The 17,566-nt window shown below is 31.9% G+C and overlaps 1 protein-coding gene across 1 annotated transcript in view; it reads left to right on the forward strand.

The window, feature by feature from the left end:
• The window catches only part of LOC106456994 (adenylate cyclase type 3-like), a 92,964-nt gene extending 83,755 nt beyond the window's left edge, over nucleotides 1-9,209 (forward strand). The window contains exons 17-20 of the mRNA XM_022382796.1: nucleotides 3,746-3,844; nucleotides 5,121-5,244; nucleotides 7,432-7,556; nucleotides 7,752-9,209. Of these exons, the coding sequence (XP_022238504.1) occupies nucleotides 3,746-3,844; nucleotides 5,121-5,244; nucleotides 7,432-7,556; nucleotides 7,752-7,895 (492 nt within the window). The 3' untranslated portion in view covers nucleotides 7,896-9,209. The remainder of the gene's footprint in view (nucleotides 1-3,745; nucleotides 3,845-5,120; nucleotides 5,245-7,431; nucleotides 7,557-7,751) is intronic.
• Nucleotides 9,210-17,566: the final 8,357 nt, after the last annotated feature.

Raw genomic sequence — 17,566 nt, forward strand, 5'->3', positions numbered from 1 at the left:
AACAGAACACAATTTTAAATAAAAGTACTCTTCTCACAACAAGAACACGACTTTCGCTAAGACTGTACGTGAGAGTTTGGTTATATCTTTATCGATGTCATTTTTAAATGTAGTACTGAGAAACTTGAGTTCTTAAAGAAACTATTATTTTTTTCAATAAAAGGTACCACTTTTAATATATAAAAACATTACAGTTTATATCAATAAGTTCATGAAAATTTTGAGCTCTGTACTTTGAATCAATTTGGTGCAATGAGTTGCGTATGACTAAACAGCACAATCCGAACACTCTTCCCGTGCAGTACTTCCCACACAAAAATCCTTTTTTTCAAAAATGTTCATTTTTTCTAAATGTTTTTTCATTGACTTATGAATAGTACGAATAGTAATTACTAGCACAAAACGCCGTTCTATGGGCAGCGTTTCTACTAATGTTCACAACTATGACTTCGCACGATAAATACTCACTTTTAAGGAAATAAGTGTTAATTGCACTATGTTTGTTTGTTTTTTTCTCTATTTTGACAGATGACCATTTTTGAATGGCTAGGAATATAGCTACACAGCAACGCGATATTCTGGGAACAGATTTTTAACACACTCAACTCCTTAGTCTATTTTGTAAGACACTTTAAATATTTAACAACTGCTCACTATTTTGATGCGGATATCAAACATAAAGTTTGATTTAAGTGTCATCTCAAAGTACAACAAGAGTTATTTGTTACTGCTACTCACATTCAATTTGTTTACATTAAGTCTCTCAGAAAGATGTCCTTTCTACTGCCTTAACTGTGTATCCAAACAGAAAGCGTACACTTTACACTGTCTATCTGAGATACTTACATGTATACTGTTTAAATGTATAAGCAATGGTCATTCCTCTTATAGTTCAGTCCGATCAGAAACCCTTTCTATAAACAAAAGGTTCATAGGCCTATTTTCTATGTGTTTCTGGGATTAAGTTATTTCGGAGTTAAGGTAAATGGGGCTGTGTGTAGGGCTACCGTGGAATATATAGGTAAGCATACCTGCACTTTATATCTCTTCTTTATCAAGACATGTACTGTGCCTGTAATGATACTAAGCAGTTAAACTTGTACACTCTGTACTCTCAATAACTTATAGTGCTTTCTTGACACATTAAGGATAACAATTAAAATAATGACACACCGTGAAAAATATTACTGGCTCCACGTCAACAGTAGTCTTATGCTTAGACCCAGAAGTCTGGTAATCACGTGACGAGTTCCGCAAGCACTTAAAAAAAACCTATAATGTGTAAGAAATATACATACAAAACAGTTTCAAAAATCGGTCATTTAAAACGTCGAATGCTAAGATTAGTATCGAAAAAGGGCTTTAAACAGTAAATGTCTATTTTTACACATTGTAATCATTAAGTTTTAAACAACCTTTTTGTTTTTATTTATATGTAAATACTTGGTATCATTATATATTTCAAGTTCCACTCAAAACGAAACGTAAAACGCCTTACGTTTCGTATAAAATAATTAACCTTTACCCCTCAATACTGAACGGTGAAATATATATATCTTATTTTTTTATTGCGTGTCCTCCTAAATATTAATTATATATATATATATATATATATAAGTAAGCTAATGCATTACTTGAAATCACTTAAAGGGTTCTAAACAGTTTCTTGGGTTTCAATTTTATTTATAGCATAGACTCACTCTCTACAATTCCTATAACCTTGTAAGTGGAAGGCAGCACCACGAGGTCACAATCATTTAATATATCTTAAACTAAGGTTGATCTGTCCTACAATGGTGATTACAGCGTTCATTTAAATTATTCCACAATATTTTTATCGTAAAAACGATATAAGCTCCTTCAAACGTTCGGCAATAAATTCAGAAGCAGCACAGGATCTTTCAGAAATACTAGTATTATCCTTAAAAAATGAAAAATGTTTTGATGTCTTATTAGATGATGTCTTATTATTTCTGATTTTCTTTTAATTTTGAAGTAATTTTATGTTGGAAAGTGTTAAAAATAAATATATTAAAAGTAAAAATGTCGAATAAAAACGTCTCAGTATTAGAAATGAAAATGAAAAATAGAAATTTAAACTGTGCAACAAAACATCTGAAATATATTTTAATTATTTTGATCGTTTTTTGTTTTTTCTGGTAGCAAAAACATTGCGTTTGATTGCAGTGTTCTCTCTCTTTCTCCCTACATATACGCCCCCCAGTGACACAGCGGTATGTCTGCGGACTTACAACACTAGAAACCAGGTTTTGATACCGGTGTTGAGCAGAGCACAGATAACTCATTGTGTAGCTTTGTGCTAAATTAGAAGCAAACAAACAAACTCTACACACACACATATACGTATATATATTCGGCATACTTTTATTGTCGTCGTCAGTAGCTTTGTAATTTTTCCGAAAGCTTGGGTTATCTGCTTAAGTCATCTGTCAACTCTAGTAATATTCCGCTTTCTTTTAATATCTTGAAGCCTGCTTTTAATCACATTTTCTGGAATACTTTGTTATATATTACTTAAATCTGCACCATTAACTAAACCTCACTTGTCTGATTTATATCAAAGTTGTAGTTTTTCTTCTCTGTCTTTTATATATATATATATAAAGCAGAAAAACAAATCTATGCGTCTGTCAGTTTGTCCGTTACCTCACTACTACTAGATCGCTTGACCAATTTCAACCAAATTTTGTGGGATGATAGTTTGAAAGAAGGGGCGTGTTAATAAGAAGTAGAAACCCCTTCCATCCACATTATTACTGTTCTTGAGCATTTATTATATTTGACTAAAGTTAACGTTAACTACATTCATAGATAGCGCCACGTTCTTACACAAAAACGAACACACTCTTTATGAAGGAATGCAATGAAAAAAATGGCCTTCACTATTACAATAACACATAAACTCAGCTGAAGTTTCTACCCCAACAGCCACCATAAGGCTGATATGAAGAGCCGTTGCTTGAGATATACACATTTCCTACTTTGACCCGTGACGTTTCCACTTCGCCCTGTAAGACACTTCTGCGGCTAATGCCCGTCAATTACTTAATCACGTGAAACACTGTGGAATGAGATTAAGAGCTGGGTGTTAAAAGCGGGTAACAGAAAGCACCCCTACTGCCACCACTTTGGCCACTAACTCTAAATAACAAGTCACTTTGACCATCCTACAGTTTATCCATGTTTTAATTATATACATATTGAGTTTTTAAACCTTATGCAAAACTTGTATAAGGTGAAATAATAATGAGTAGTACTGTAATAATATGTTACGCAATAAATAAAATGTCTGAAAGTTAGAATTTTTGTGTTGTTTAACATAGCATCTACCCCCACATTTTTTAAAGTTCATAACCATAAGAAAAGACGGGTACGTTAGCTTGTAAATAATAAAGCAAACAACATTACTGAATTCAAACTACAGCCTTACCAGCTTTCATCTGTAATGATAGAACCGTTTAATGGTGAATGTAGTGGTGATGAGTGTTCGGGAAAATTGGAAGAACATTAACATCAAATTACATCGTCTATTATTAAAAAACATGCAGTTTGAGGTCTTGATTATTCTAGTTAAAATATAAGAAGCATTTTGGGCTCTACTTCTTTGGTATGCACTAAGAAATGCTAATATATCTTATATCATACTACTTGCATTACAGTTTTTAGTGAATCTTTATGAATCTGTGGGGAAAAAAATTGTTTCATAACGATTTATTTCCACCAGCTGCTTGAGCAACCACGATTTAAAGATATAATCAAAATCAAGACAATTGGGTCGACCTACATGGCTGCGAGTGGACTCAACAGAGAAGAGTTTGTGAAGGTATCTTAATATAATGGTTTGTTTTTATAAGTGTAAACTTAGGCGCGAAAAACGTGAACAATGTGTTTTTAATTAGAAAGTATATGCTTTTATAAGGACTGACCAAAAGTCTTATTATAGTTCTTATTCTAGTATTCTTTCATTGAAATGAGTGGAGGGAGTTCGAAATAATGTTTTGGTACCAATTTAAAATCACTGGGATCAACAGAAAAAGTTGCAGGCGTTTACATTAGGTCCTGAGACGATGCTATTTTGTATACAGAAAATTATGTTTGCATATGCAAACAAGATTATTATAAAAAAAATAATTTTAGGATCTTAGCTACCCTAACTATAATGAAATTTGATATGTGTTATGATCGTTCCTTTTTTATGGTATTATATCTGGAAAAAAATGAAACTACTATTGAAAAGGTACAAAAGCGCCTACATTTCCTCATCATCTACCACAATGCCGGACCTGGCATGGCCTGATGTGTCGCGCGTTCGAATCCCGTCAACGGACATGCTCTTTCTTTCAGTCATGGGGACGCTATAATGTAACAGTCAATCCAACCATTCATTGGTAAAGAGTAATCCAAGAGTTGGGGGTGGGTGGTGTTGACTAGTTGTCTTCCCTCTAGTCTATCACTTCCAAATTAGGGACGGCTAACGCATATAGCCTTCGAGTAGCTTTGCGCGAAATTCAACAAAACAAATAAACCACAATACTAAATCAATAGTTTTGTATGCTATTTAGGAAGGGCTTGCGTGCATATGACTTTGTTTCATTCTTGCTACAGTTCTGTAAAAGATGAAATGATCTGGAGACCTTCTTTATGCTAATAGTACGACAACGTGTATTTACTATTATTATCCCTAAAAATAGCATCTAAGTGATTATTATCAAAAATGAAAAACTAAAATAAGTGAAAATAAAAGACCAGCGCAATAACAAAAATTAGAAAGTTGGGCTATTTATTTATTGTTTTTCGTTCTATATCATTACAACAACAATAGTAATGAAAATAAGCAAGTATGATTATTCTTAAGGTATAACTTTGTATTGTAATAATTTTTCATCTAATATAAACCAATTACAAAATTATGATTTAACCGCTGCTGGTAACGATTCAGCAAATGTAAGTAAAAAAAAAAAAAATTACAATCTTTATCACTTATCAAAATTCAACAAATAATATTCTAATTAATTAAACAAACAAGGAAATGGAAATCAGTCTTTGTATAATAATTTCAGGAATTTTTGTCCTTACATAACATATTCAAACTCTTACAGGAAAACTTTCGAGGGAAAGAGCAGTGGTGCCATCTAGCGCAGTTGACCGACTTCGCTTTAACACTGAAAGAAACGCTGAACAACATAAATAGAGAAAGTTTCAACAACTTTGTTTTACGAATGGGTAAGTCAGGTATTGCTTAGATCGAAAAAAGTGACGTATTGATTATTCTATACTGTTTAAGACAATTCCTACAATTGATAATATTAACAGATGTATATCTTACATTTGTATAAAAAATAATTGAAATCAAGCTACTTCAGAACATTTTGTTCTTTATGATCAAAATGTAGCCATTTTTTATAATAAGAGCTACAATAATTCTACATCATACTTCATTTTACTGTTGCAAGGTACTTTCTCTGGATAAATATTTTTCAAGTACTTTTTTATTTTATAAGAAAAATATTTTGTAATATAAGGCTCTCAAGCTAAATATATTAACGTTTTGTAACAAAATAATTAAAATTGTAATTCTTTGAAAGCCTAGTTACACCTGCGCTGGATTGATAATAAAAGCTGCTTTCATTTACCAAAAAGTATGTACCCCATCCTTTTCTGGGCTGATAATATTTTACATTTTTTTGTTGTTGTTGTTTTGTTTTGTTTGGGGGGAGGGTGAACTTACGGATGTCGACAGTCTTTCACTCTCTGGCGCTTTATTGGAATAACCGACACATGTGTAGAAGACGCTATTAATATGCATACCGTTGAAATAACCTAATAATATTATGTGCTAAGTGATTGTTTAAGCCCTTTAAATGGTATAGTGATTAGTATGCAAGGTATTGGATCTTTCAGACTTAATCCTGGTATAATTAAGATATTAGCGTTCTGGACTGCATTACCGAAGGTCTGTGATATGCGTTGTTACCACACGCACAAAAGAAAATCGCGCTCCTCACTTTGGGGTTGTGGGTGTGTTATAAGAGTAAGGGCAAAATCGGTTGGTTCTATTAACTAACTACCATCCCAATAATCTATCAGTTCAAAATTATGGATCTGCTAGCACAGATAGCCTCTTGTGCTACTTTCAAGAATATCCGAAAAACAAAAACAACAAATAAATAGAAATCTTGAAAAGTACAAAAAACATCAATCAGACTGTATGGTCGTTGACCAATTCTTTAAACTGTATCAAGATCTCATATTATCCAATCATACCATAAGAAAAATATGGCAAAAACTGTTATGTGGCAGTTTACAACCAGTCCAAAACTGCTTGCCTCAGATATAAACAGAAAAATATGACTTCAATAGTGTTTAGTGTGCAACCTGTGGACAACGAATAATTGGAAACGTCTAATGATGTAGTCTGATGAATTAAGTATCATCGTAGAAATATTGGAATCATTGTCGTGGAAGGGATTGAATCTTTTGGTTCCGTTGAAAAAGTCCAGTAATTCAGAATATACTCTTTTTTTTTTGTACTTAGGTGGCTAAGAAGCTTTTCTAAGATGACAAAGGAAACGTTCACTGTACTCATGTTGTCAAAAACATATTTAAAGAGAAAGATGGTGTCTTCAGGCATCTTTCTTGGCAGGAACAAGCACTGGGAACGTTTGTGAACTAATTACAGAATACATTCCGCGGTGAATGGACTATCGTCGAACAAAATACCTTCCTTGATTTAGTTGGGAGTATACATCATACCGAGTTCACGCTATGATCCTCGTAACAGATGATCAATCTGGTCACTATACATTCCTAAGTGTAATATTTATTCATGTGATTTACTTAGGTGGTTATTTTTTTTACAAAAATGTGTAAGGTTTACTCAAATCTTTGGAGTGTGATATGTCATGTGCATAAAGTGAAGAATTCTCTGAGAAATGATATAAATATATTGAATAAATGTACACACTGTAGGAACCGTCTATATTCTCCTCATTATTCTTCTTTTGCAGTAATCCTCGAAAACGATCCAGTAAAGAAATTAAAATGTTACCCGTTATCACAATTTAAACGAGAGGGCCATATAACAACTTATAGCTCTGAATATGTTAACATTTTCTATCAACCCTTCGACTGCGGCTGCTTTAAATGAGCGCGGAATTTTTGGGAGCCGTACACTGTATACAGGACACTCGCATTCAAGTGCCGGAGATGGACCGTACCCTATACGGCGAATCAGCAGGCAATGAGTTAAAGTTTCATTAATTTCATAGTTTTTCTGAAAGTCGTATGCTATTAATTTTCGTCCAGGTAAAAGTAATCAAAGATTTATAATCTTTCTACGTTTTCCATATTACAACAAGACCTAAAGTATATCCAGCTATCGAATGTCATAATGTTTTTATCATATTTTAGGAATCAACCAAGGACCTATCACAGCAGGAGTAATTGGTGCTAGGAAGCCACATTATGATATGTGGGGCAACACAGTCAACGTAGCTAGCCGAATGGAAAGTACTGGAAAAGCGGGTTGCATTCAGGTAATGTAATATTTCACAAAGCTTTAAGCAGCTAGAAATAATTCATTTTTTAACCATACTTTATAATATTATGTTCGTTATTAAAAGAAGTTTGATTTTCAATGTTATTACTTATAGAGGTTAAAATAAGTGAAGAGATTTAATGAAAATTTTATGAAATGAGTGCTAATTTATGTCAAATTTTACACATTGTAGGTAGTTGAAGCTACAGCTAAGATTCTTCAGGATTTCGGGTATCTTTTTGAGCAACGAGGTTTGGTAACTGTAAAAGGAAAAGGAAAACTGATGACTTATTACTTGATTGGTAAAGATCCACGAAATAGATCATTAGAGGATTAAAGTGATGTACTTGAACTTTTCCGTCAAACGAAAGAACAGAGAAAACAAATGAATAAGATAAATGATCAGCAACGATTGGTAACTAAGAAAAAACATGGCGTGTTCACTTGATTAAGAGGGAAGAGTAGAAAGATTGAAAATCTTCTTTGTCCTTAATAAATCATATTGAAGAATAAAATGAGAAAGGTTGTCATATTTGATTGAATTACTTTTTCATTTCAGAAACCATTCTAAAGTTAACGTTAGAATGTATATTATTTATTGCTCAGTGTATTCGAATTACTGTGTATTCATTAACTAGAGAATTACTTTTCAAACAAACAATTAAAATGTCTGTGTAAGATTAATAATTCTTATTAAGTTGAAGATATATAATTAAGCAAAACATCCATCAGCACCACCCTGTGATTACTTTGTTACACTAAGCCCATGGAAGCAATAATTCTAATATACAGTCAACATGCACGATAATTAAATTTCCATAGCCTAAAGTCACAGTACTTGTATCTTTAAACTAAGTTTATATTTCTTTATATCTTTATTTTAAATTACTTAGCATACTCAGTATTAAGACATAGATTAAAATAAATGTAAGCACATTTAAGAATCTTTAGGGTATTAAGAATCTTTAGTACCGTGGGATAAAATATACCTTTTGTAAAAAATGGTGCTGATGTTCTGTTATTTTCGAACTTTAATTAGAACTAACTAGTAACAACTTTTTAATTTAAGTATTAAGCACTTATAATCCAAAACAAAAATAACGTTAGATATGAGGATTCTGCGACGTCTAACCTTTTCAATAAATAATATATTTAATTTTGTTCTAAACCTTGTTTTTCAGGCATCGTTTGATGTACATGTTAAACTAGCATTAAATAAAAGAAATGAATAAGCATGGTGACACACACATTGTAACAATTCTGTATTAAAGCTATTAAAGATAGTCAGAACAGCTTCTTGTAGGATTGAAAACTTAATGGACTGCAAGAGCCTCTTAAATAAAAAGGGGACGACGATTCAGTTTCTCTACTGATACCTAAGTATAGAAGCCAAAACGTCGTCCCCTTTTTATTCAACAAGCATTTTCAATCCATTAACGTTTTCAAACCTACTATGTCTACTCTGCTCAAAGTTCCACTGAAATAAATTATTGTTAGTTTGTTAATTTTCTGCACAAATACTCTGAAACAATATTAGAGTTTAAAAACATTAACAATGCCAGAATTTCAGAATAATCATACAAAGTAATAAAATAATAATTATTTTTCTTAATGTCAACTCTGTACATTTACAATTATTCACATAAAAATAATAGTTATTTATATTCATAGATGTATATATAGTTCACAAATTAAAAACATTTTATCTTTTTTCTCGCTCAGTTTATATGTATATTTATGTAAGGTATTACTATTTTATTTTCCTAAGAATTATTATATACACATTCTGCATTTTTTTAAATATAAGATATAGTACTGCTTTTTTCCACATGTCTCAAAAAACAAGCGTATTTCTGTTTGCATCATGTCTGTCAAACCTTTATTTAAAATAGAGAGCATTAAATGTGCATTGCATTCGAATCTCATTAAATAAATACATAAAATTGAGAGATACAAGTTTGTTGATGATAAGTGAAAAACATAAATATTATAATACTTTGTATTATATCATGTCTCTCGCATAAAACTAACACAGTTATAGTATATCAATGGATCAATAAATATATGTTTGTGTAAAGCACTGTTACACATAGAAGCTTTGTCTTCTACACATATTAAGTGCTATTTCTACCATTTGCTTAGCCATGCGTGCTTAGATATTAAAAGTCCGTGGACTTTTTAGGGCATACTGTTGCTGTTTTTGATTAAATAAACACTTTATCTCTGATATTATCAACGGATGACATTTGTCGGATTGAATTAAAGTTACTAGAGGTGTTGTAACATAGGTTTATATATGAGTAACCTAATTCAACTCACTAGAAATCATAATGTACAAACAGCAGTCATCTTCCGAACTCTTTAAGAAAACCATTAAATTATTTATTGCCTTATTAGGCAAGGCTTAAAGTGAAATGTTTACACTGATAGAATTAGTACTGATATATGGCGTTTTGTTTGGACTGTTAAAGCATATACTATCATTTGTCGTTAATAGTTCTCGACAATAAGCAATAATCAACTTGTAATCACCTAAGCGCAATTTTCAAACTAAATAAATGCGGTTTGTAAGCATAGGTGTTAATGACTACAAACAAGTAATTTGCAGGGAAGGTGTTCCTTCAAATCTCTTATAGCTTAATAATGTGCTGTGTGAATAATTTTAGTAACTCTTAATGATTTCTATACACAACTGGACAGTTTTTTCTTCGGTTACTGAAACAAATACTCCTTTATGTTCTAAGAATGTTAATTTTAGTTACCCTCATAACAATTCAAAACAAGTACGAACTTGTACGAGCTTTAAGGACGTCTAAACTTGTTAATTTTTAAAATGCTTAAAACTTCAAAATAGTGGTTTATAAAAATTATTATATTAATTGTTTTAATCTACATTAGCTTCTATTATTTTTGAAGTTTTCGTGTCAAAAACATGTATACTTATCGGTGTGTTTGTAGCTTTAACAACATCTACAAGTTGTATGGACTTAAACTGGCATTGCTACAAATAAACTGTTTTTAGTTTTAAAGTCTTAAGATCTAGGTTTTAATACCTTTGAACTACTAAACTTCTTTGCACAGGCCCCATTGTGTCAGCGGTAAGTTTACGGGTTTGCAATGCTAAAATACAGATATTTTATTGTTTGTCTTTGCGCTAAAACAAACTTTTTTGCACACTGAAATTACTGCTAGTCTTCAACTACCTGCATCATTTAACCTTAAAACAATTATTACCTTCATTATTGGTAGGATACTCAACTATTAAATTTAGCAATTCTAAAAGTATGGTCAATTTTTCAAACATTTAATTGTTTCATGAAATACAATGATGACATTTTCTATCTCCGAAATGTGAATTATAAATAAATATATAGGTTTCTTTTCTAAATATCAATAATGCTGTTTTTTCTGGATGTTTACTAGAGTAGTTCCTGTAAAAGAGGGCTTTAGATGAATTAATTAAGGCGTATTTTTACCAAAAGTACATTTCAGAACAATCTTACAAAGTAACAAAATAATAATTATTTTTCTAAATGTAAACTCCGTACAGTTACATTAATAGATATATATATATATACAGTTCACAAATGTAAAACATTGTATCTCTTTCTCGCTCAGTTTATATGTATGTTAGGTAAGGTATTACTTTTATCTTCCATGAATATATTTTCCTTCTTTACTGTTGTACACTTAAAAATAGTAAAATATTATATTGTCGTTGAAAGCAACCTCTAATGATTCATAAAGTTAAATGATTATTTTACACAACATTCACTGTATCCTTCAGAATAATGGTATCATAAAATTAGTTAGCGTAACATAATGAAACACGCCTTCAAAGCATTCTTACTTTAGTCAATAATGTTGTAGAGACGCTTTACGTGTGTGTGTGTGAAAAAGTATTTTTATTTGCTATTTTCTTAATTATGTTAGTATAGCATTGCTAAACAATTGCAGCTTGTTTTATATATTAAATAAACATATTTTAAAGTATTACTTTCTTAAACAGAAATGTTTCTATCGTATTCTTTAAGGATTTTTTGTTGTTTTTAACTGGTTTTTTTATGCAAAGTATAAATATTTTTAAATAATTGGAACTTGCTTGAAACTCAATTATTTGTCAACTTTTCGTACATAACACAAAATATTTAGTTTGTTTTGTAAAACTAATCGGAAGATTTTCTATACCACCCTGTTCTCATCATAATTGGAATAAAACCATTATTTCGTCAAACTTTTACATATAGACGAAAATATATAGTATAGTTTCTTAGCTGGAAATAATGTTTCTAGATAACTATCAAATCAAACTGTAAAATGAACGTCTATTCTAAAGTTGAAAAATAAATCAATGTAAATGCACTTTCCGTTTCCAACTTTATTATCGTGTTGTTGTGTCTCTTTTTTTTATTGAGTGAGCTAAAACTATTTATTCCGTGAGGAACGAAAAATAAAAAGTCAAGATACTATATCAGAAGATCTGTCTTTCTTTCTGCGTATTGTGAATTCAAGATCTTGTCCTTTGCTAATGATCTAAGAAGACAATAAAAAAGATATGTAAGGAAACTATTTGCCAATGACGATAATACTACATAGGGCATTTATCTTTATTTCTAGGTCTACTAATGTGTACTTGATTCTTAAAATCAGTTATCAGTTTTTTTTTTTGTTGTTTTTTTCAAATATATACAGGTTCATAAGATTCTGCCATAGTCTTGGTACTTTGTTATTACAATAAAAAATGCTTGTTATTCATTAAATTTCAATCTTTGGAGCACAGTGAAAAGTGGGAACATCGTAAAATAATGATAAAAAGTGAATTTTTACATAATAATTTGAACATTTTCCTTCATTGAATAATACTGATCACATATTAGAGAGACCATCAAGTATTATCACTTTATAATAAAGCTCCAAACCAAAGATATTTCCTTTTTAAATTTCTATGCTCAGAAATAATAATGAACGGGCACATATATATTAATAATAACTTTTATTTTTTAAAACCAAGCATAAATAAGTATTTACACAATCTTCGATATGAGCTGGAAAAGAACATTTCGGGATTGATACGAAAGTGATTGACTATTATTCATAATTTGGGCTGGTGGAGGATCGAAGGCACTGAAGATCGAGACGCGATGTTGATGAAGACGCCCTGCACTTGCATCTGTGGAAGCGTTATAGAATTAACAGTCAATCCCTTGGAAAAACTTGTTTATTGTCCGACAAACATAGTATTATTTACACAGTAAAACCTTTCACCAGGTTTTCCTGACATCATCAGGTACAGCAATGAGTAAATTATTAGTAACATAGATTGGTTGATGACACAGAGAGCCGCTGCTCTGGAATATAGTTGTGATCTTTAACTGTATTTACACAATTATTACATAGAAAATAGTACCTCACAATAAATTATCCAACTATCAAAAAAAAAAAAAGAAAGATTTTGACACTGATCGAACAAACAGGTATACTATTTATTCTCAACCTAATCGAATCAAGCGCCGTTACAGTCTACATTTAATATCATCTACACCGTTAGAAGTAAAGGGTTTATTTCAATACTTTGTTGTCTTTTATTTATTCTAGCAAAACCAAACATTAGTCTTCCTTTTTTATATTTCTTCGTATTCACTGAATTTGTACTAAAGATTATCAGCACATTATAATTTGAATAAAAATACTCGTACTTAGTCCGCTTATTGTTATTTTATATTTTACTTTCTTATTCCATCGTAGTCTTAAAAGTGTCCATTCACACATCGTTGTTTTTCAAGTGCAATTCAAATATAGCAGAAAATGAAAATATTTCTTTAGATCATTTAGAGAAGATAAATGAACATGTTATTCGCATCCGCATAGTGCAGCAGGAAGGACCTACCTGTACAATTGCTCTAGACATGATGTTTAAATTAAGTGTTATTATTCAGTACGTACAAAAAAATGCCAAACATGAATACCTAAATACTTGTCATTGATGGTTGCCTATCAAGATATATATATATAATATACAATTGTACCAAACCAAATTGAGAAAAAAATTATTTTTCTTGTTTATCGTCAAATAAAACAAATATGGCTTCATGACTTTCTTTCAATTTACGTAAATCTACTAAAAGTACCAATAATATCTGATTCGAAACGATAAAGCACTATTATAGCACAAACATATAATGTAGTTAGTACACTTATTTTTCTAATTGTTAATCCCCATTTTTTGTGTAACTATCCATATATTTTTAAACGTATATAATAATAGTATCTGAAAAGAAATTCACACATTAATGGTATAAAGGTAGACGGTTAATTTATTTTAATATTGCAGTAATTATTTTTTAGTCTCCCATAAGTAGAATGGGATGAACTGTTGTGTTTTTAGAAATAAAATCAAGCTACTCGTCACATCTTTTTTCTATTAACGCTTTTGGTACAACATACGCACTTCCCAACACCTGCTTAACTTTGCAATTTGTTCTTTCTTGCAGTGGGGAAAGTACAGATATACCATGAAATCCACTCTTATAAGCATTAATATAATAGCAAATTTATTTTATCACCAACTGATCTAAGTTTTTCTTGGGTAAGTCATGTGTGATATCAATGGTATTTCTTAGTCCTTCTGCATATTCTGTGTCAGACCTGAGTGACTATCCTCTAGATTTAAGTATAGCAGGTACAGTAACATTTGTAAAATGGCCACGTGCCAAATAATCTATCATTTCACGAGAAGCGTCTCAGTAAGATAACTAAGTTATCCCTTTCAAATCTTCTGCAAGTTCGGCTAAGGTCTCATCTTTCTTCTGTATCCTGTTCCGAAACTATGATCTAAATATTTATTTCTGCTGCGTCACTCCAAACCTGTTGAATAAGGCAGCTCTTGATGCTTGATAGTTGTTATGGCGCTCAGCTGGAAGGTTACTTAATGTAGTCAAAGTTGGTCCTTTTAAATGGGTAGCAACATGGATGAATTGTTGTTCACTAGTTTTACCTGTTTACTCTGGAAATTATTTTGGAATGAACTGGGCATATATGACTTCCATGATACCTTCCCATCATGGTCCATTGGTTTCTCTATTGTCCGATGTTCAATTGGGTAGCTAAGCTCTAGAATTAACTTTGGTAATTTCATGGCTGGAGCAGTCCGGTAAGGTCCTTATGCAGCAGGTAGTACAGCAGTAGTAATAATAAATGTAAACCGAATAAATTTCTTATTCCATATTTTATAGTCGAATATGTTTGGGAATTCTTGAGCCAATGCAGAAAGAGGTGTGGCTGATTTAATCTTTTCATCTAATAATTTGTTTTTCAGGTGCTTTATCCTTTCACAGATATTCTTTTCTACTTCAACGATGCTCTTTTCTACGTCATTGATGTATTTCTTTCTTTACTCACTTTTGACTTCATTGACGTCCTGTTGTATTTCTTCAAACTTATCGTGACAGCCTTGCCATACTTTTACGATGTTATTGCTATAACCTCTTTGTATATATCTAATATTTTTGTCTTCAATTAGATTATTTTTTTCAACTAGTAGGTCTCGTTCTTTAACTCCTCTCTTAAATTCGTTCCTCTTACTTCTTAATCTTCTTTTCATTTTACGTAATTTTTTCCTGGTCTTCTTTTAATTTTCTATCTTTCCTCTTAGTAGTTTTTAAATTTCCTATTTCATTCTCATTTCTCAAGGTATTCTTTTAATAATTTCATCATTTGAAATAATGTTTCGCTTTCAGTCCTTGACTTCGTTGTCGCCATCTTCACAGTTGAACTTCAACTTCAAATATATTTTCAAACTTCTATTTTATTTTCACTAAAATAATTCCATCCCTGATATCAGTCTTGTAACTTCTTTTTTTGGGGGGGGGGGGGTTGGCTGGTCCTTTTAAATTATTTGCCAAAGGAATCCAACATCCAGTCCACGTAATGATAATAAATTAGTTTATTTCCTCCTTTAACATAGCCAGGGGGTTAGGGTATTCGACTCGCAATCTGCGGGTTCGAATCCCTGTCCCATTAAACATGCTCTCCCTTTCAGCCGTGAGTGCGTTATATGTGACGGCCAATCCCACTATCTGTTGGTAAAAGAGTAGCCTAAGAGTTGGCGGTGAGAGGTGATGACTAGCTGCCTTCCCTCTGGTCTTTCACTGCTAAATTAGGGACGGCTAGCGCAGATAGCCGTCGTGTACTCAAATCCTTTAACGTTTGTAAAAGTTTAAACACTGTAGTTCTTGTAGGCCATGTTCATAAATGACACTAACTGCATTGCAGTAATGTAAAAATTATCAACTTCCTTATACAAGGTAACTCAGTATGCACAATAGCTAATACAATTAAAACCAAAAACGTAATCATACTAGCTGGTTCACTCTACCGGCAAAAAAAATAATAATAATAAAACTATCTTTTTAACTACCCTTCAAGTATCTTCTCGATATTTCTCTGAGCCGTATTTTCCAGCTCTAAAATTTGGGTTTCAATTCCACGCAGTAGACACAGCAAATAGCCTAATGTGGCTTTGCTCTGAAACAACAACTGACCTAGTATTTATAATCTTCTTTCGTTCTGGATATTTCGCAAAACCTCTACGTTTGCGTGACGTCAATTTAGAATATTTTAGACCCGCTCTCAGAAACTTACTCGATCTTAACGTCAAGTACCCTCTTCATTGAAAATATAGCTTATAACAATATATACGTCCAATTTAAAATACCAGTATAGAATCTCCCTTAAAGCGAACCCGATAAGGTTGTGATTATTTATATTTAATAGCCTGTCTCAAAAGTCTTTAATAAGACCTATATTAAATACAAAAATATGACGTGCTGTGTTAAAATTTCCAATGTTTCTTGTATGCAGTTTCCAAAAATTGAACTTGTTTCAGTGCTTGGATGTTTACCGTTAGTTAATAAAGAAATTAGCTACATAGCTCTTATTCTCAAAGCCTGAAATTTCATCGTTCACACCCAGTTATTTTCGTAATACAGTAGTTTGAAACTGGTTAATGAAATAAATATACTTTTTTTTTAAATTATAATAAATATTTAAAAACAACGTTTTATATATACACAATAAAAACTTTATTGAAGCCGTACGCCTTCCACTTTAAAATATCTCTCTACAAGTACATGTTTCGACGTGATCCACGTCATCTTCAGGAGTAACTTACAAGACTATTTTATACTGTTACGACAGTGGAAGTCACGTGACTCTGGCAACACGTCATGAGTTTCTAGAAGAATCATGACTTTTTTTGGCAACTCTAGTCTTTTCCAGGCGCCCTCTATTTTAGTATGTAAGCCCGGCAAATAAAACGAAGATATAATTGCAGATAGATAGATATAGAGACAAATAATCGAGTTAAGCGGGCGGTAGTGACCGTAAGTAAAGTGCGTGAATCGATGTGAATTATAGCGTGTGTTTAATTTAAAGTGACTGTGGAAATTCTGTGTATTGCAAAGTTGTATTGAGAAAGAATAAACTAGTTTTATTTAAGAAAGGACTTGTATCGCTGAAGTTCCTCTGTAAGGGGCTTTCTGTTGTCTGGGGCTGATTAGGCCCATGGCTAATATATCCTCCTTGTGTAAAATACAGTAAATCATCCTTTAATGTATTTAATTCACTTTGAAATTTGCTCATTTTTTCCATTTGTGTATGCTGGCTTTCTTTCAACTGCTGTAATCTTTCTTCTTGTTTATTTTCTTTCTCCTCCAACCATTGCTGTAGTCTCCCTTCTTGTTTCTTTTCTTTTACCTCCAACAACTGCTGTAATCTCTTGTTTATTTTGCTGTTCGAGCTGCCACTGCTGTTGTCTCTCTTCTTGTTTCTTTTTTTTCCTCCAACAACTGCTGTAATCTCTCCTCTTGTTTCTTTTTCCTCCAACAACTGCTGTAATCTCGTTTATTTTGCTGTTCGAACTGCCACTGCTGTTGTCTCTCTTCTTGTTTCTTTTCTTTTTCCTCCAACAACTGCTGTAATCTCTCCTCTTGTTTCTTTTCTTTTTCCTCC

This window comes from Limulus polyphemus, unplaced genomic scaffold, assembly GCF_000517525.1.
Source record: "Limulus polyphemus unplaced genomic scaffold, Limulus_polyphemus-2.1.2 Scaffold279, whole genome shotgun sequence".
Lineage (NCBI taxonomy): Eukaryota > Metazoa > Arthropoda > Merostomata > Xiphosura > Limulidae > Limulus > Limulus polyphemus.